This window comes from Rana temporaria, chromosome 11, assembly GCF_905171775.1.
Source record: "Rana temporaria chromosome 11, aRanTem1.1, whole genome shotgun sequence".
Classification (NCBI taxonomy): domain Eukaryota; kingdom Metazoa; phylum Chordata; class Amphibia; order Anura; family Ranidae; genus Rana; species Rana temporaria.
In genome coordinates, this window is record NC_053499.1 from 112,965,042 (window position 1) to 112,985,587 (window position 20,546).

General features: G+C 43.6%; 1 protein-coding gene across 2 annotated transcripts; it reads left to right on the forward strand.

Annotated features, from left to right (window-relative positions):
- The first annotated feature begins 21 nt into the window (after positions 1–21).
- Positions 22–19,590, forward strand: BANF1 (BAF nuclear assembly factor 1). Of its 2 annotated transcripts, none has more exons than XM_040328839.1 (3): positions 22–119; positions 12,167–12,311; positions 19,114–19,590. In XM_040328839.1, exons 2-3 carry the CDS (start codon positions 12,186–12,188, stop codon positions 19,258–19,260), a joined length of 273 nt encoding a protein of 90 aa, XP_040184773.1. In that variant the 5' UTR covers positions 22–119; positions 12,167–12,185; the 3' UTR covers positions 19,261–19,590. The 2 variants fall into 2 exon arrangements, with proteins under 2 accessions (XP_040184773.1, XP_040184774.1); XM_040328840.1 differs by lacking the exon at positions 22–119 and adding an exon at positions 6,146–6,175.
- The last annotated feature ends 956 nt before the right edge of the window (positions 19,591–20,546 follow it).

The window sequence follows — 20,546 nt, forward strand, 5'->3', positions numbered from 1 at the left end:
TCAACTTCCGCATTCCCTTTCTACCGGAAGTGCCTAGAGTTTCAGCGTGTTACACCCCGGAAGTAGATCTTCTTGTCGTGGAGAAGCTTGGCGGGAAGGGAGCTACCTCATCCTTAAAGGTGCGTTAATGTTGTGTGGTTATTATTACGATTCTGTGTTTGTACAGTGAGAGGTGACATACAGGCGCCTTGGCGAAAGACATACCCGGTTATATAAACGGTTCTTGAAGTGTTGCAGGGCTTTCAGGCGGTGCGCTTCGAGGAACTACAAGTTCTGGCGGCCCTTGTGAGCGGTTTAGCGGCAGATTGCAGCGCCGCTCTGTAATATACCGCAACCCCTGTCTGTATATTGATGAGTGAAAGGACGTTTCGATGGAGTGACCACTGGAGGGCAGCACACCATACAGACAGAACGTGCTCAGGGCAAAGGCTGAGAGCCAGATACACATCCCAGCGTTATAAGGAAGGCGGGATTGTCTGGCTCTCTGGGGCCTAAAGATAACGAAAGGCAATATGTATTGGACGGACGGGAGAGCGACTAGAACCTATAGATTAGGTTTTATTATTGTCTGTGCCTCGTTGGGGAAATTCTCCCAATTTGTCATGTTTACTGAAAAGTAAAAGAAAAGCAGAGCTCCCAATTGTCCCTCATTCGTCCCTCATGTTGGTCTGATCGGTATAGATAGATAAAAAGTGCCTTTTATATACATCAAAAAGTGTTTTTCCCAGTGCTAAACCTATCATGTGTTTCTAAATTGTTACATTTAATTCCAAAAACCAATATAAAGGAATAGTAGTGGTAAATAAAAGCACTTGTGGGTTTAACCACTTCCTTACTGGGCACTTAAACCCCTTCCTGACCAGAGGACTTTTTGCGATTCGGCACTGCGTCGCTTTAACTGACAATTGCGCGGTTGTGCGACGTGGCTCCCAAACAAAATTAACGTCCTTTTTTCCCCACAAATAGAGCTTTCTTTTGATGGTATTTGATCACCTCTGCGGTTTTTATTTTTTGCGCCATAAACAAAAATAGAGCGACAATTTTGAAAAAAAACAACATTTTTTTACTTGTTGCTATAATAAATAGCTCAATTTTTTTTTTACGTTTTTTTTTTTATCCTCAGTCTAGGCCGATACGTATTCTACATATTTTTAGTAAAAAAAAAAAAATCGCAATAAGCGACTGGTTTGCGCAAAAGTTATAGCGCCTACAAAATAAGGGACAGAATTATTATTATTATTATTATTATTATTTTTTTTACTAGAAATGGCGGCGATCTGCGATTTTTATTGGGACTGCGACGTTATGGCGGACACATCGGACACTTTTGACACATTTTTGGCGCCATTCACATTTATACTGCAATCAGTGCTATAAATATGCACTAATTACTGTATAAATGTGACTGGCAGGGAAGGGGTTAACACTAGGGGGTGAGGAAGGGGTTAAATGTGTACCCTAATTAGTGTTCTACCTGTGGGGGGGGGGGTGACCGATCTGTGTCCCTATGTACAAGAGACACAGATCCGTCTCCTCTCTCCCCTGACAGCACCGCTGTCTGCGAGAGCCGGGAATGAGAGATGATCTCATATGTAAACATATGAGATCATCTCTCATTGGCCGCACAGATCGCCTAGGAAACGGCCGCTCCGATTGGCCGTTCACGGCGATCTGTGACTGGCTGTGTCCAAGGGACACGGCCAGCACAGCAGTTCCCCGCTGCGCGCTCGGGAACGTGCAAAGGGGCGGCCGTAAAAACACGGCCTGTTAGAGATTGGGAGCCGCGCTGCGGCCGTACAAAGTCGTACGGCCGTCAGCTAGTGGTTAATCAATATTGTTTTGTTTTTCTTTTGTACAAGGGGCGTGTCCTATGCCTGCATACTTTTGCTGATATGTGTCCCTCCTTACCATCTCAGAAAGTTGGGACATATGAGAAATTTACAAATTTTTGGTTGTCCCCAAATCATAATAGAGGGAAAATCTTCTAGTTCTGGTGCCTTTCATTTGCAGGGATTTCCTCTCGCCTTGTTTTACCTATGGGACAGGAAGTGAAGGGAAGGGGACACAGATGGCAAAATAAATAAATAACTGATTGGTTATAACCCTTTCCTACTCTATTCAAAATGAAAAAAGTTTTGCCTTTAGTTCTACTTTGAATCCCTTTGTGATCCTATGACCAGTGCCAAGTACTCCTCGCTAAGAGATCTGGGGTCTATTGGACCCCCAGATCTCTCCTCTCCCCACTAAAGCAGTCAATCAAGCAGAGATCTATTTAATCGGCTGCTCTACTAGCTGGTAATACTTGGTAAACAAACAGCCAAACCAGACGTGACTAAATCCTTGTTGCTTCTGGTTTCATACACCATAGAGACGATTGGGGAACAGACATTCCTCCTTTATCTCTATACCAGCTGCACCACCCACAGTGGCCCTGGGCTACCTGGTGGGATGCTAGGGCCTGGAAACAGTGGTGTGTTGGGGGGGTAAAAGCTGCAGCCATGATTCAGATATCACTACTTCCTGATGAGGGTGCATATTTACATACAAAGTGGTTTTAATCACTTGCCTACTGGGTACTTTTACCCCCTTTCTGCCCAGGCCAATTTTCAGCTTTCACACTTTGAATGGCAATGGTGTGGTCATGCAGCACTGTACCCATATGAAATGTTTATAAAAAAAAAATGCACACAAATAAAGCTTTTTTTGGTGGTATTTAATCACTGCTGGATTTTTTCTTTTTTTTACAAAACAAAAGGAAAATTATGTTTCTCAAGTCGTCTTCCAGGACGGCACAATGAGAGATGACTGGCTCCACCTGACAGGAAACACAATTTAAGAGGTTAAAAACCCCGCCCCTCCTCGTGCTCCTCAGTTTTTGATTCCCCACAGCGAAACCGTTTGTTATTTTCTTATAGGCCTGGGGCTGGAGGTCTCCCCCTGGGAGCTGGGCTGCATGCCTGGAAAGCCTCTGGGCCCATCAGGATGATCTTGTCCTTCCTGGGGGGTATCCCTTTCCTTCCTGAGTACTGAAGGACCCTTGGTGCGATGTACCTAGAACCTCAGGGGCCATTGTTCCTTCTTTTCCCACCTACCTGTCTGGGTGTCCATTCCGGAGGCAGGCTGGCTTGTTCATCTGCTGGGAGGATCGTTCCTCTGAGAGTTGCTTCACAGGCATGGCGCCGCTCGCTGATGAGCTCCGCTCGCGCGTTCAGTTGCTCTCTCAGGGATGGCGTCGCTCGGTGTATAGCATGCGGCGCCATCTTCCCGACGCCTGGAGGGGATGGTAGTTTCCTCCGCTAGTGCCGGAGGTGACGTCACTCTTTGGCGGCGGTGATGGCGGCGCCTCAAGCCTCTCACAGCAGCTCAGAAGGCCAAGAAAGAAGGCATACATTCTCTCCTCGCAGGATGCTATCAGCGGAATACCTGGCATGAGAAGAGGAAAAAAAGAAAGTTCTCCCTATCTTGTCCTCAGGGGGGGCAGTAATTGGAAGAGCCCCCCCTTAGAGTTGAAGGACCCTGGATACAGTGGTGTACCCAGAACTTTAGGGTCCATTATCCTGCCCCCCCCCCCCCTTACCTGTCCATTCAGACAGGGGTGCTGGCTGTCGGTTCTTTCCAGGGGGAGTCTGTCCCCTGGCTCCTGGTAGCTTGCGAGGGCGACAAACACCCGCGTAATTTTTTACGGGAAAATGGCGGTGGCTTTCTTACCCAGGAGGAAAGGCTGAGAGTCAGCAGAAGCAAGCATTGCGCGCCCCCCCCCCCTGTGTATATACTGACTGATACAGTGCAGGACACAGCCTAATCCTACAGCTTCCTATGGGGACAGCAGTTGGGGGGCACTTTGGCAGCTATCCTCCTTGCGTGTGGACCATAAGGATGGAAAAGCAAGTCCAGTGGCTGTGGCAAAAGGGAAGACGACAACGGTGAGTACTTTCCTTTGCCTTGAGAATTTAGCTGCAAAACCCCAATTCCAGCCAGTTGGTTTCTGGGCATTGGACATAATCTCCCCTGGGGTGCAGAGGAGCGAGTGGGCCTAAACCACCTCCGATGGGAAAGAGGTAGGTAAGGCATTGCTTCCCCCCATCTTCCCCGTATATATACTGAGTGGTGCAGTGCAGGACCTGGGGTCTGGATACAAATAGCCCAGAAACTACTGCTAAAACCACCAGCCACAGCTCCCTCTTACATCAGACACTGTGGTTATCACAACAGTAGGCTGCCAGCATCTCCCTACACGTCAGGTTGTGGTAAAAAGGGGGGGGGGGGTCCTGATGGATACAAGAGTTCCTTACAGGCCATGTATACCACTAAACAAGTTATTAATGTGCAGTGGTTGGAGGATTCAGGAGTAAGCTCCCCTGGTCAGCAGGTGCATTCGGTACTGGCCCTATTAGCCCAGCTGCTAGTAATCTGAAGTTGCTCCAAGATGCTTGAGGCTGGGTTCACACTACTACACTACTTTCATCCTACTTTGCTCTGTGTTCAATGTTTCCCTATGAGAGCGTCTTGTAGCGTCCTACACAAGTCGATCCGACTTTGAAAATGCTCCCTGTACTACTTTTGGTCCTACATTGATCCTACTTCAGGCCCATTGAATATCATTGAAGTCGGACCAAAGTAGTATCCTGTTCATGGATGTAGGACCAATGTAGGATAAATGTAGGACCAATGTAGCAGAGCAAAGTAGGATGAAAGTAGTGTAGTAGTGTGAAAAGCTGACCTAACTTTCAACAATGTGGCAGGGACCCAGCTTCTGTGTGGCACAGTAAGGCCCCGTACACACGGTCGGACAAAACCGATGAGAATGGACCGAGGTTCAGTTTCATCGGTCCAAACCGACCGTGTGTATAGCCCATCGGTCTGTTTTCCTTCGGTCCAAAATTTTAAAACTTGCTTCAAAATCGAACCGATGGACCGCTGCCCGATCGGTCCAAACCGATGGTTAGTACAGAAAGCATCGGTTCAAAACCCGCACATGCTCAGAAGTCGACGCATGCTTGGAAGCATTGAACTTTGTTTTATTCAGCACGTCATGTGTTTGACGTCACCGCGTTTTTTTTTTTTTTTTTTTCAAAATATGTTTATTGAGTTTTACAAAATAGTTACATACAGTAAAATCAATGCGAAGGGCAGATGATGTAAGTGTACAAGGCATCAAAGCCGCATACATACAGAACAAACAACGCCATATAGGCCTACCCTGCGGGTAGCTAGGCAGATACAGAGAACAAACAGCAATGAGGATTATGCAGTGGTTCACCGCGTTCTGACCCGGTCGGTTTTTGGAACGATGGTGTGTACGCACATCAGACCACTTCAGCTGTGAACCGATGGAAATGGCCCGTCGGACCATTCTCATCGGTTTGGAACGACCGTGTGTACGCGGCCTAAGGGGTCCCTTGTGACAGACCCCCCCCCTTTTTGGGGTAGCTTGTATGTGTAAGCTCTAACCTCTCACTCACCTTTACACTGGGTATGTTATAGTGCAGGAGGTAAGAAAAACCCTTTTGTTGGTTTAGGCTACAGTCCACTCAGTGGCAGATCTAAGGGCGTTTTGCTATAAATCGCTTCCTACATCTTTTATTCAAGGATTTTCTGTGCAAACATATGCAAGAGCTTCATGATTGCTTGATTAAGGCCTGCATGTAGCTAGTTACCGCCAGGCTAAATTGGTGACCACCTCTGTCTTAAAGTGGATGTAAACCCACATTTTTTTATTTTGATGTCACTATGTAGAGTAAAATATTTCCTATCATCTGTGCCCAGTCTTGCCACACAGAGTTAATCCAGCTCTGAGCAATCCTCTTTATTGTTCAGTGAAATAAAACAGACTTGCAGAGATAAACCTTAGTCCGTTCCGCCCCCTTGCTGTGAGTGACAGGTTATTTACATATCTCATACACTAGCTTCAGACAGGCATTATTTTTTAATTCTGACCCCCACTCCTTTTTTGAAGTCATGTGGTTACTTTTCTGGATTTTGACTGGATGTTAGTGATCATAGCAGAATTCAGTGTAAGAAATACAAAGGAAAATGCATGTTGACAAGGGGAGTGTAGAGGAGGGCGGAGAGTCTGAAATCATGACTTTACCGACCGAGCTCCAGACAACAGACACACCCACAGAATCTGCAGTTTTTCAGTTCTTATAACAGACAGAGGGGAGACATTTGACAGGTAAGGATACATGCAGGAGACATCTATATCCTTATAGATCAGCACTATGGCAGCAGCTTAGAAAGAATGAGAATGGGTTTACATCCTCTCTGGTCTCTAGGGCCGGGCTCATTGAGACTTTAGTTTCTGATTATCCCCACCTGTGTATGAGCTGGCTAGCATTGCTAAGTCTCAGGGAATGGAGGCAAGGTAGGACAACAGCTAATATAGTAAGGTGTCCAACCATTTTAGGATTTGTTCCTTTACTGGTGGTGAAGTGTTAGTATCTACAGCCCACCATGACTCCTCCTTGGCTGCACACCAGTAGACCTCAGTAGTGAAGGTTTGTCCTTGCTGGGGTGTTTTGTGGCTTAGCAGAAATACACATTGCGTCTTGTAACATCTCTGCTTGTAGGGGGGGGGGGGGGGGGTATATTGCTGTACATTAGAAATGCCCTGCACTGAAACTTGTTTGGTGTCCATTATACTGTTTATCTGGCTACAGATCAGAAAGATACAACAGTGAAGGTGGTCTGTACTTTCTGCTTTTGTGCCGCATGACAGGAATGCACATCTCGTGACATCTTGTGACATCTCTGCTAATAATTGCTATATTGCTACACATCAGACATACACAGGATTGAAGTCTGTCTGGGTTGTGTGTCCTGTATTACTGCCTTATTGGTCCTTTATCAGAAAGGCAGTAGTGAAGATTGATTTGTTGGGCTATATAGAAATACAAATTGAACCTGGGCCAGGGGTAGTACATATACTGCCTTTGGTAACCGGTACAGCACAGCAAGGTGGCGTTGTGCCCATTCAGACAGAGCTAGTAACGGCAATGGCTGCCAATTTTAGACGTGCGATTTGGCATATTGAGTCGCATGCCAAATCGCTTCAATATGGATGTGCTATCTCTATTCTAAGTTGTTATATTGTTGCACATCAGACATATACAAGATTGAAGGTTGTCTGTCCTTTATGTCTTGCATATACTGCGGCTGCATATCTGAAGGGACGCAACAGTGAAGGTTGCTTGTCCTTTTTCCGCCTTGTTCTTGCTGCTCAGCAGGGAGACACATTGAGATAGTGGCATCTCTGCTCAGTATTGGTATATGGCTACATATACACAAAGATTGTTTGTGTCCTGTATAGTCTATATTTACTGCCTTATTGGCTGCATATCAGAAATGCACAGCAGTGAGCGGTGTCTTTTCTGTTTCTCATTGTTCTACCTGGCTGCTTCTTAGGGATACACAGCAGGGGGTCGTTGGCTGCAGTCCTCCAGGGAGATACAGCGTTGGGGACCCCTCGCTTGTTCGTCCTGAAAATTACAAGTTTTCTCTGCGACCTGTGTAATCTTGAGGTCTGTGGATCCAGAAAGCAGGGACTGCTTGGAGACCCTGCGACCTGGAGTCGCACAGACATGAATGGTACCTATTGGTAGCCATAGTGTATAACTTTTCTCCTGCGTTTTGCAGTCGCAGGTTGGGTCGCACGGGTGTGGGAGCCTTAAAGCTTATCTGTCCCTTCTGTTGTGTACCACAGCCTCGCCCCAGGAATGAACATCCTGGGGTTATTGCCTTGCTTTGCATTACACCAGAAAGATCACAGCTGGGAAGGCTGTCAGTTATTTCTGTTTTTATGTCACTGCACAGCAGAAATACTCAACATTTTAAGCTTGTCTGTGCTTTGTTTCATATTGCCTTATCTTACTGTACTTCAGAAGAGCACAATGCTGCAAGTTGCTTGTGTCCTTTCTCAGTGTTGGTTCTATCTGACTGCACTACAGAACTACATATCAGAAAAGATTGTCTTGTGTTCCATATTATTTTACTATGTGGCACAGCAGAAGAAGCACAACAGGGGAGTTTGTGTCTTTTCTGTGTTCATATTTATCTTATAACCGTATTTGGTGGTTCGTCAGAAATACGCAACATAGAAGGTTGGGTCTTTCTGTGTTATGTTTATGACATTGTTCGGCTGTACATCAGTAAAACACCACAGTAAGGCTGCATTCACTTTGTAACGCCGCGTATGCGGCTTATTTTGCCGCGATTTGTGTAACTTTTTTTTTTTATTATTATTTTTTTTTTTCCCACAAATCATTTCCATTGCTGTCTATGGCCGAACGCCAATGCCGCCTGAAAAAAAGGGTCCGGGACTTGTTTTCAGGCAGCAGGCGTTCGGCGTGAGATGTGAACCATCTCATAGACAGCAATGGAAATTCGCCCCTCCAGTGTATCGGGCGTCGGGCGTTTTGTCGCCTAGGTGTGAATGGAGCCTAAAGAGGGTTCCTGTCCTTTCTGTATTTATATCACTTATGACCTAGCTAGCTGCACTTCAGAAACACGCAGCAGTTAGGGTCTGCGTGTGCCTTAATGTTTTTACATATTGGCCGCACATCAGTAAACCAGACTGTGTGAGTACTGTCTGTCTACAATGAAGTTCAGATTTGGGTCTTTTCCCATATTTGATATGTTGGTTTAGCTAGCCACACTCGGTTACACAACATTATTGTCTATGCTCGTGTCCTTTCTGTCTAAATCTATTGTGCTGTGCCCACAATATATGACCTTTATTATTGGTGATATTAATAATGCATTTATCACCGTTTTTGTATTTCTCCCCTTTTTCCCCGTGGAAGGGCCAGGAGTTGCATGTCAGAAATCCTCAGCCCCTTAAATTCAGGAATGCCAGAACCATTTCCTAGGGTTGAAGCCCAGTAGGGTTATAGGACACTGGAGGAAGGCGATAAAGAATCACCCTGTTTAGTAAGAACTTGGGAAGTTCTGTTCAGAGGAGTATTATGGCCTGAAGATGAATTATAAAGATGTATTCCTGACCGAATAGGTTACGGCTCGGTGCAGGGACTTCATTTCGCCCTTCTAGCAGAACTAGATGTTCCAGTATGAGCGTTCTACTCCTGCTATGGACATTAATCAACTGAGTAGGCACTCAGGTGTAAGTAAAGCCACAGATTGGGTATGTCTTAACAACCCAGGGATCAAGCTTCTGTTGATCTATTACCCTTAATTAGGCTTCCCTTTAATCTTGCTGATGAAACAATAAAAATGAACAAAAAGGTTGTCTTCAGGGGCTCTCTTATTTTGCAGTTTTAATTCCCGGGTAGTATAACAGGCCCTCCTATTGATCAATCTAGTGTCTTTGTATTACAACACAGGTCTCCGATTAATCGTTTTAGTGGCTCTAAGTATCACCTACAGCAGGGATATGCAATTAGCGGACCTCCAGCTGTTGCAGAACTACAAGTCACATGAGGCATAGCAAGACTCTGACAGCCACAAGCATGACAGCCAAACACAGAGCATGATGGAACTTGTAGTTTTGCAACAGCTGGAGGTCCACTAATTGCATATCCCTGACCTACAGGCTCAACAGGCTGTGGTTGTTAGATGTGTCAGGCAGGCAACATTGCTAACCTACAAATTTATCATGTTTTATGATTCCATCTTGAATGGCCCACTAGTTCCTGCATCTGAAGTGGAGAAGGCAGGGACATTGGTGGAGTAGACCTGCAGATCAGCTGCAGGATCCAGCTGAGATATCTTCATCAAGCATTTGGAGTGAAGGTAAATGCTCACTCCAGAACCGAGGTTCGCCAAAAGGTTCTTGAAGTGGTCCCGCCCCAAGTTACTTGCTTCTCTCTCATTGTGCCGTCCTGGAAGACGACTTGAGAAAAGTTACCAGTTACACTTACCGGTAACAATGTTTCTGGGAAGTCTTCCAGGATGGTAGGCCTACTTCCCACCGCTCTTGTTAAATATATTGGTTTGTATAGAGTTCTTGTGGTATGTTTTCAATCCTGTGCACTGGTGTGGGTCTATACTTTGTCACAAACTGAGGAGCACGGGGAGGGGCGGGGTTTTTATACCTCTTGATTGATTGTGTTTCCTGTCAGGTGGAACCAGTCATCTCTCATTGTGCCGTCCTGGAAGACTTCCCAGAAACATTGTTACCGGTAAGTGTAACTGGTTACTTTCTAAAGGTACGAGGAGGGTGAAAGATATCAAATGCTAGCAAGTGATTCCCAGCACTCGTAATGCGAGGCTTTCTCTCTGGTGTGGAGAAAGCCTCTTGAGGGGGGAGGGGGCGAGCAGGAGTGTCAGGACGCCCACTAACACACAGCTCCTTTATCTGCAAAGTAGAGAGCGTCCTGACTTGCCTGCTCGCCCCTTCCCCCCTCAAGAGGCTTTCTCCACACCAGGGAGAAAGCCTCGCATTACAGTGGTGAGTTACAGACAGAAGAACAGGAAGTGAGGATTTCTCAGAAGAAATAAGGACATTTAAAAGCAAAATGGAAGGATGAGGTAAGTAAAGGAGGACTGCACTAAGGTAAAGGATGCTATTTAGTGAAAAAATGTTTTTCCTTTACAACCCCTTTAACCAGTTCCCGACCCCCGCATGTACATATACGTCCACAATATGGCACGTACAGGCACATGGGCGTACACGTACGTCCTTGCCTATTAGCGGGTGGGGGGTCCGATCGGGACCCCCCCGCTACATGCGGAGGTCGGGTCCGCTCGGGGAGCGATCCGGGACCACGGCGCGGCTATTTGTTTATAGCCGCTCCGTCGCGATCGCTCCCCGGAGCTGAAGAACGGGGAGAGCCGTATGTAAACACGGCTTCCCCGTGCTTCACTGTGGCGGCGCATCGATCGCGTCATTCCCTTTATAGGGAAGACACGGTCGATGACGTCATTCCTACAGCCACACCCCCCTACAGTTGTAAACACACACTAGGTGCACCCTAACTCCTACAGCGCCCCCTGTGGTTAACTCCCAAACTGCAACTGTCATTTTCACAATAAAGAATGCAATTTAAATGCATTTTTTGCTGTGAAAATGACAATGGTCCCAAAAATGTGTCAAAATTGTCCGAAGTGTCCGCCATAATGTCGCAGTCACGAAAAAAATTGCTGATCGCCGCCATTAGTAGTAAAAAAAAAAAAAAAATTAATAAAAATGCAATAAAACTATCCCCTATTTTGTAAACACTATAAATTTTGCGCAAACCAATCGATAAACGCTTATTGCGATTTTTTTTTACTAAAAATAGGTAGAAGAATACGTATCGGCCTAAACTGAGGAAAAAAAATGTTTTTATATATGTTTTTGGGGGATATTTATTACAGCAAAAAGTAAAAAATATTGCATTTTTTTCAAAATTGTCGCTCTATTTTTGTTTATAGCGCAAAAACTAAAAACCGCAGATGTGATCAAATACCACCAAAAGAAAGCTCTATTTGTGGGGGGGAAAAGGACGCCAATTTTGTTTGGGAGCCACGTCGCACGACCGCGCAATTGTCTGTTAAAGCGACGCAGTCCCGAACTGTAAAAACACCTTGGGTCTTTAGTTTAGTTTAATTTTGCATCCGATGCCGGAAACATCATTATCCATGTGGCACAATAAGGTTGGTACATGTCACCTGTATAGATGTCTCTGCTCTCAAAATCATCCATATATGCTAGTTGTGAGAATTAATTCAAAATGTTTTCAAATGGCTGAATCTGTGCACTAGTATATTTTCTACTGCTCTTTATCAACCTAAAAGATGGCAGTCTTGTTGGGGTATAGCTGTATATAGGCTATTAACATCTCGGGTAACTAATTTTTCATTCCCTTCACATCTAGACACCGATACTAATTTCTGCAAAAAATCACTATCATCCTTGATGTAAGATCTTGTGTTCTGTATAAGAGGGGGCTCCAAAATCTTGTCCAAAGAATGTGAAATCTGTACAAAATCTGCTCTCCCTGAGACAATTGGTCATCCTGAGGGACGCTCCTTATCCTTGTGTAAAATATAAATTCACTCAAATCAAGTGCATCTTTTAAAGCTGCTTTCAAAATGGCATCCACTTTTTTTCTTACTCCTTACCTTTTCAGAATTTAGTTTTGTTTTTTTTATACACCTCCATATTCAGTCTATTTGCTTAATATATTCATAATGTGTATGCTTATTTTTATAAAATTTGTTCTTCTAGTTGAAGATAACCATTAAAGATGTCTTCCACATCGCAAAAGCATCGGGATTTTGTGGCTGAGCCTATGGGAGAGAAGTCTGTTCAATGCGTTGCTGGTATTGGCGAAGTGCTAGGACAGAGGCTTGATAATAAAGGCTTTGATAAGGTAAAATTTATAGTTTTTTTTTTTTACGAGTGTCTTTAAGATCAGCTTACTGTAAGAAATCATGTTAGCGTGTGCTGATATTGTAAAATAGTACAAAACTACACTGCTCAAAAAAATTAAAGGAACACTTTTGAATCAGAACTCCTGGGATATTGATCTGGTCAGTTAAGTAGCAGAGGGGGAGGGGTGTATACAGAGGGGATTGTTAAATTGAAATTAACAACAGGTGCACTAGATGGGCAACAATGAGACGACCTCCAAAACAGGAATGTTTTTTCCGGTGGAGGTGTCTGACATTTTTTCCCCCCTACTCATCTTTTCTGACTGTTTTTCACTAGTTTTGCATTTGGCTAGGGTCAGTGTCACTACTGGTAGCACAAGGCGATACTTGGACCCTATAAAGGTTGCACAGGCAGTCCAACTCCTCCAGGATGGCACATCAATACATGTCATTGCCAGAAGGTTTGCCGTGTCTCCCAGCACAGTCTCAAGAGCATGGAGGAGATTCCAGGAGACAGGCAGATACTCTAGGAGAGCTGGACAGAGCCGTAGAAGGTCCTTAACCCATCAGTAGGACCGGTATCTGCTCCTTTGTGCAAAGAGGAACAGGATAAGCACTGCCAGAGCCCTACAAAATGACCTCCAGCAGGCCACTCGTATGAATGTCTTTGACCAAACAATCAGAAACAGACTTCATGGGGGTGGCCTGATGGCCCGACGTCCTCTAGTGTGCTCACTGCCGGACACTGTGGAGCTTGATTGGCATTTTCCATTGAACACCAGAATTGGCAGGTCCGCCACTGGTGCCCCCATGCTTTTCACAAATGAGAGCAGGTTCACCCTGAGCATATGTGACAGACGTGAAAGGGTCTGGAGAAGCAGCAGAGAACTTTTACGTTGTCTGTAACATCGTTCAGCATGACCGGTTTGGTGGTGGGTCAGTGATGGTCTGGGAAGGCATATCCATGGAGGGATGCAAAGACCTCTACAGGCTACACAATGGCACCCTGACTGCCATTGGGTATCAGGATGAAATTCTTGGACCCATTGTCAGACTCTACGCTGGTGCAGTGGGCCCTCGGTTCCTCTTGGTGCACGACAATGCCCGGCCTCGTGATGAGAGCATGCAGCCAGTTCCTGGAGAATGAAGAAATTGATACCATTGAATGGCCCCCACGCTCACCTGACCTAAATCCAAAAGAACATCTCTAGGACTTTATGTTTTGGTCCATGCGGTGCCACCAGGTTGCACCTCATTCTGTTCAAGAGCTCAGTGATGCTCTGGTCCAGATCTGGGAGGAAATACCCCAGGACACCATACGTCGTCTCATTAGGAGCATGACCTGATGCTTGTCAGGCATGCATACAAGCACTTGGGGGCCATACAAACTACTGAGGACCATTTTGAGTTGTTGCAATGACATTTCTGCAAAACGGAGTAGCTTGCTGCATAATTTTTCCACTTAGATTTTCGGGGTGTCTTTGAATTCAGCCCTCTGTAGGTGGATCATTTTAATTTCCATCAAATGATGTGCCGTTCTTTCATTCCTAATACATTACCCAGTCCATATCAATATAGATATCCAGCATGAGATTTTTGCCCGTTGAGATCTGATATATTTTCAAAGTGTTCCTTTAATTTTTTTGGAGCAGTGTATATACATTTTGGGGGCAAAATATATTTTTTCTCTTCAAAAAGTTTTTGTTTAACAGATAACACATTTTACATGGCTACCCTCTTCCCTAATGCATTTTACCCAATCCAGGGCATGAGCAATATAACTTTTTTTTAAAAGAAAAAAATGATCTTGTAGCTGTGTGGCTTGTATACATGTTACTGGAAGGAGAGAGAGTGAGTTATATACCTGGAAGTACTGTACAGAGTAGAGCTGCACGATTCTGGCCAAAATGAGAATCACAATTTGCTTAGAATAAAGATCACGATTCTCACGGCGTAAAATCTTTTACATTTATACAAAAAAAAAAAAAAATGGGCTAACTTTACTGGCTAGTTTTTTTTTAAATTCATTAAAGTAATTTTTTTCCCAAAAAATTGCATTTAAAAAGACTGCTGCGCAAATACAATGCAACATAAAATATTGCAGCAACTGCCATTTTATTCTCTAGGGTCTCTACTAAAAAAATGATATAATGTTTGGGGGTTCTAAGTAATTTTCTAGCAAAAAAAATAATGATTTTAACTTGAAAAGAGCTGTCGGAAAAAGGTTTGGTGTTTTAAGTGGTTAAACGTTCCTAATTTACATACAGAAGTTTATTCCTTTGATGTACAAGTCAATGTGATACAATGTTTAGACTTAACTTTCCACTGATAAAGAATGTTTTCAAAACTTGACAGATTGCCCAGACTTTGACTTTTGGCTGAGAGCAGACAGGAAATTCTTTGCATACCAAAGTGCAGAGAGAAAATTATTTTCATGTCAAAGATTGTGAAACCCTGTGTCAAGAATTGCAACGGGAAAAAGATTGCGATAACCATTCTTGACAATTAATCGTGCAGCTCTGGTACAGAGTATGTAAATTTGCTTCCCAGAGTGAAAGGAAGGCCCAATACTAGTATCGGTACCGATACCGAGCATTTGCCAGAGCACTTGTACTCGGGCAAATGCTCCGATACTTCACCCGATACCTGGGCAGTCAGGGTGATCAGTGCTGTGGAGGAGTTACAAGCACTGATCACCCTGTATAGATTTAAAAGTCTGACAGCCACAGCCAGTCCTCTCTCTCAAACCCCCCACCACCGCCACCGCGGCTTTCAGCGGTGATCGGTGCTTCTGTCCCCTATCCTCCTCCAGTCCCCATCCGTCCTTCTCCATGCTGCTCCATGCATCTGTCCCCCCTCTCTCTTCCGTGTCCCCCTCCGTGCATCTGTCCCCCTCCATGCTGCTCCGTGGATCTGTCCCCTTCCGTGTCCCCCTCCGTATCTCAGGATGGGGAGCGGAGGTAGGAGCCGGTAAACCCGGTTCCTTCGTTTTCTGAATGGACAGAGTCAGTGATCACTGACTCTGTCCATTCACATAACTGAAACATTGTAACCTCCTGCGATTACGATGTCTCGGTTAATGAATGAAGAGAAGCCGCTGTCTTCTCTCCTTTCATTTTCAGTGCAGCTGAGTCTGATGAGAAAGGGACTGGGGAATATGTGTCCCTTTCTCTGTCTCAAAGGGGAGATGTCAGAGGTCTGTTAAGACCCCTGATATCTCGCTATATATATATATATATATATATATATATATATATATATATATATATAACTGGATTTTAACTTTGCCCACCTGATCACCCCCACATCTACTACCCTCTGTTCCACTTCACCCTCCCTTCTAGATTGTAAGCTCTAACGAGCAGGGCCCTCTGATCATTCCTGTATTAAATTGTATTGTAACTATAATGTCTTCCCTGATGTTGTAAAGCGCTGCGTAAACTGTTGGCGCTATATAAATCCTGTATAATAATAATAATATATATATATATATCATTATTTTTTTTTTATTTTTTTTTATGAAACACAAGGGAAATTTGCCTTTTCAATAATTTATTTAACAAAAACATGAGTACATTCAGTGGTGTAATGTAGGAAAAAGAAAGTACACCCTTGACCCCAGACGCTGGTATCATTTGTCAACACTTCTCCATGCAAAATTCTTTCAGTTACTAGATGTTTTTTGGTTTCCTTGCATAGACTGCTTTTTCAAATCCGCCCACAACGTTTTAATAGGATTCAGATCAGAGCTTTGATTAGGCTCTTCCATAATCCTCTGTTAAGCCCCCGTACACACGGGCAGAATGCAGTGAGACATTTTCGGTACAAAAGATACTGGCTGACATTCTGCCCATGTGTATATCGGTCTGTCGCACATGCATGCTAGAAAACCAGCAGCTGGCAGACTTCCGATCAGCGCTGGCAGAGAGTGCTGATCAGAGTTTTCTGGCAGGGGGGGCCGTCCCCCTGTCAGAACACAATAGCTCAGCTGTAGTGTGTACCAGCAGGTATTCGTTTTTGAGCCATTCCTTGATGGATTTGCTGCTAGTTTGCTTTGGATGATTATCGTGTTAAAAAGATCAATTTCTGATTCAGCTTCAACTTTCGGACAGCCTCATATTATCATTAAGCACACTTTGAAGTCTAACTGGAACCAAAACTTTTTTCATTTTGGATAGAGTAAGGAGAGGGTTACAACCCCTGGCAGTTTGTGCCATTTGTGTCCCAATGATTTCCCTTCCCTTTCTGTTCCATAGCCACAACAAGAAATGAGAAGAAATACCTCCCAAAGGAAACTCTTGGTTGTCCCCAATGGAAAATTTCCCTTCTATTCCTGTTCTGGGGCCAATTCAAAATGTATTATTTTTCTTTTACTTTCTATGATGGTCACTAGGACAAATAGAGAGGGGAAATCCTCCTAATAAGGACACAGGAGGCAAAAAAACCTGACACATATTCTAATCCCTCTCCACTCTATCCAAAGCTAAAAAGTTTTGCCTTCAGTTATACTTTATTATCTCTATAGTTTGAAACTCTATTGTAGATGTATTAACTGCTAAAGGACCAGCCGCCGTCATTATACTGCAGCAGGTTAGCTCTCCTGGTCGAATCGCCGTAGGTGTTAGTCGGCCACTTTAAGAGCGATGGGGGTTGCGCCCGCAACGCCGGAGCCGATGCACGTGGCTGCAAAGTCCGCTGGCCACCCTCGATTGCTCCACAGAGAGACAGAACAGGGATCTGTCAATGTAAACAGACAGATCCCCATTCTGACAGGAGCGGAGAGTGATTGGGAACAGTGATCTCTCTCCTTTAGTCAGTCACACATTTAACACCTTGATCACCCCTAGTGTTAACCCCCTTCCCTGCCAGTGACATTTATACAGTAATCTGTGCATTTGTACAGCACTGATCGCTGTATAAATGTCGATGGTCCCAAAAATGTGTCGAAAGAGTCCCATGTGTCCGCCGCAATCCCACTAAAAATCGCAAAACGCCACCATTACTAATAAAAAAAAAAGCCATTAAGCTATCCCCTATTTTGTAGACGCTATAACTTTAGCGCAAACCAATCAATATACGCTTATTGCGATAAGAATACACATTGGCCTTAGCTGATGAAGAATTTTTTTTATTATTTATTTCAAAATTGTCTCTTTTTTAGTTTTATAGAGCAAAAAATAAAAACCGCAGAGGTGATCAAATACCACCACAAAAAAAGCTCTATTTTTGGGGGGGGGGGGAAAGGACATCAATTTTGTTTGGTTACAACGTTGCTTGACCATGCAATTGTCAGTTAAAGCGACGCAGTGTCATATCACAAAAAATGGCCTGGTCATTAAGGGGGAAAATCCTTCCGGTGGTTAAACTGTCAGTTGTTGAGCTGAATTTTCTGGAACAGCCAGTCTTGGAAAAGTAGCAGTTTGAAATCTACACTAATAATAGATTTCAGATAATTTGGCATTCTTTTGTTAATTTAAAATTATGAGAGTGAATACAATCATGTCTATTTCACGTATCATCTGTTCAAGTTTGTCACCTTTTATATGTAGATCTAATGTTTGTATGTTGAAAAATGTAACAACTTCCATAGGATGTGGAAATTATGTAAACGGCTACAGGAGCCAACATTCGAGTAAACTGGAGAAACCTCCATGGACAAAGCAAAGGTTCACTTTAAAACTTTAGAAGTTGTTTTATAGAAATATTGGACTAAAGCCTCGAACACACGGTTCGATTGTTTGTTTTTGTATTTTCAATGTTTAGATAACATTAAAACAATTGCTGCAATAACTAAATATGTTCACACTGAAAATACACAATACTTTTGATTTAAAGTGGAACTAAATCCTCCAATCCTTTGCAGTCAAGGAAGCTGCCATGTTAACCTTTGTTTGATTTGCAGTTGCCATGGTACTGCACAAGTAATTAGTTATGGCACCAGTTATTTGATGACTTGACAGTTTGGTCTAGCGCACAATCGCTTGTGACAGTTATCATTTATGGCATGCCTTGAATGTAACTGTTTTCGGGAAGCAGTTAAAGCTACACTAAAACCCATCGATTTTAAAGGAGTTGTAAAGGAAAACGTTTTTTCACCTTAATGCATTCTATGCATTAAGGTGAAAAAACTTCAGAGTATACCGGCCCCCCCGTTATGCTTACCTGACCCCTTGAAAGTACCGCGCTCGGTCCCCACATTCTCTTCGCCCGCTCAGCCTGGACGCTGATTGGCTAGAGCGGATGCATTGGCTGGTGCTGCTGTCAATCGCATCCAGTGACGCGGCGCGCCGAGGGGCGGGGCCGAGTGATACAGTGAGCGGCTATGGCCGCTCGCTGTATCACGGGAGCACGCCCGCAAGGACTACACACAATGCAAGCTCTTTCTCATGAATATGTGTAGTTCTTGCGGGGAGGACCAGAGACAGCCGCCGAGGGACCCCAGAAGACATGGATCGGGGCCACACTGTGCAAAACCAGCTGCACAGTGGAGGTAAGTATAACATATTTGTTATTTAAAACTTTAAAGTTTTTCTGAAAAAGTTATATTCAAGGCTTGCTGCGAATGATAACTGTCATGGCTGCTTTTTCTCTCAACCAAACTGTCAAACCATCAAATGGCTGATGTCATAACTGATCACGTGTAGCACCATGGCAACTGCAGATCAAACGGAGGTTAAGATGGCTTCCTTGGCTGTAAAGCGTAGGTGGGTTTAGTTCCGCTTGAAATCTTTTGGGTTTATTTTTGCTTTAAGAAGCCTGTTTACCCTTTACTAATACATTATATTTCACTGTTTTTTTTAGGCTTATGTTCTCTTAGGTCAGTTCCTTGTGCTGAAGAAGGATGAAGACCTTTTTAAGGATTGGCTAAAAGATACATGTGGAGCAAATGCAAAACAAGGAAGAGATTGCTTTGGCTGCCTTAAAGAATGGTGTGATGCCTTCTTGTAAACCTGTGTTTGCCTTGGTGTCAACTCTAACCCAGTTATTGAAGTTTATCGTTCATTTTAAATGTTGCCCACCAATTTTGAAAGTTACAAATATGGGTGTTTTTATCTGGACGTTTGAAAAATTGGATTGCTACTTCTCAAATTACATTCAGTATGAAATGACTTGTTCACGTTTCTTCCTGCATCAGTAATTTGGTCCACACACTTGTTATAGATGAATGTTTTAACCAATATTAATATGCTATTGTAAATCGTATAGATATTCTTAATTCAAAGTTACAGCATGAAAACATCTTTTGAGAAGAATAAAATGTTGTATTTTAAAGTTTAACTGACAGTTTTTCTGGGTTATTTTTTTGTTTGTTTTTTGCCTTGTGTTATGGATTGCTCTGGGGTTATTTATTCACTCTTAATCACATCGCGATTGAAAGATGTCTGAAAAAAAAAACTTTTCTTTCTACAATCTGGTTGCTATCAGTAGAAGGTGTTTTTCTCAAGTCAAGTGTATTGTTAATGTGAGTAGCGATTGTTGGACAGCGTAGCAAGTAAATTACTTGTGGATTAGTATTCTTCTGATTTACAACTTGAAAATCCAGCTTAAAAAAAATGTTTTTATTTTTTTCCCCATCTTTCACCTGTCAGAAATGTCTCTATAGTGTTTATAACCTTAAAGAGATGTAAACCTTTCACACTGACTGATGGGATATCATAGACACATAGATCAGGACTTTCAAGTAACAAATTTAAATCAGCAGGGCACAGCAGTGAGTGTAATTAACGTACGACTTTCTACCTCTAGTCCAACCATTTCCACTTGCGGGATTGCTACTATTTGCCCTCAAGAACCCCTTCAGACCTTTTGACATCTGTTGTAGTGCGGTACTCCATGCTCATTATGTGCATGGCATTACAACAGCCCATTTATTATATATAGGCTGCCAATACAAAGCAAAGAATCAAAATCTGGACCTGCATTTTTACCACAGTACACTGCAACCCATGGCATGTGTGTTAAGGTGCGCTACAGTGCAAGTCCATTGGAGCCTACTGTACTGTGTTGAGGTCCCGTTGAATGAATTTTGTGTTTGGCTTGTGGTAAATGCATAGGTCTAAAGGTGCTCTTAAGCCTCATATATAATCTTGAGGAAGGTTATATTTTAACTTTCTGTTTCTCCAATCTCTAAAATGTGAAAACTGCTTTTAGCTAGCGCAAGCCATTTTTTTTCCTTGTTTCAAAGAAAATGTTTACATTTTATTAGAATCTATGAATCACCACATTGGTGGTTT

What these genes read in the sequence shown, in the direction of transcription:
- BANF1 (XM_040328839.1), top strand. Translation starts at nt 12,186, where the DNA reads ATGTCTTCCACATCGCAAAAGCATCGGGATTTTGTGGCTGAGCCTATG. An exon ending in ATAATAAAGGCTTTGATAAG is followed by an intron (nt 12,312 to 19,113) that starts GTAAAATTTATA and finishes TGTTTTTTTTAG; the next exon opens with GCTTATGTTCTCTTAGGTCA.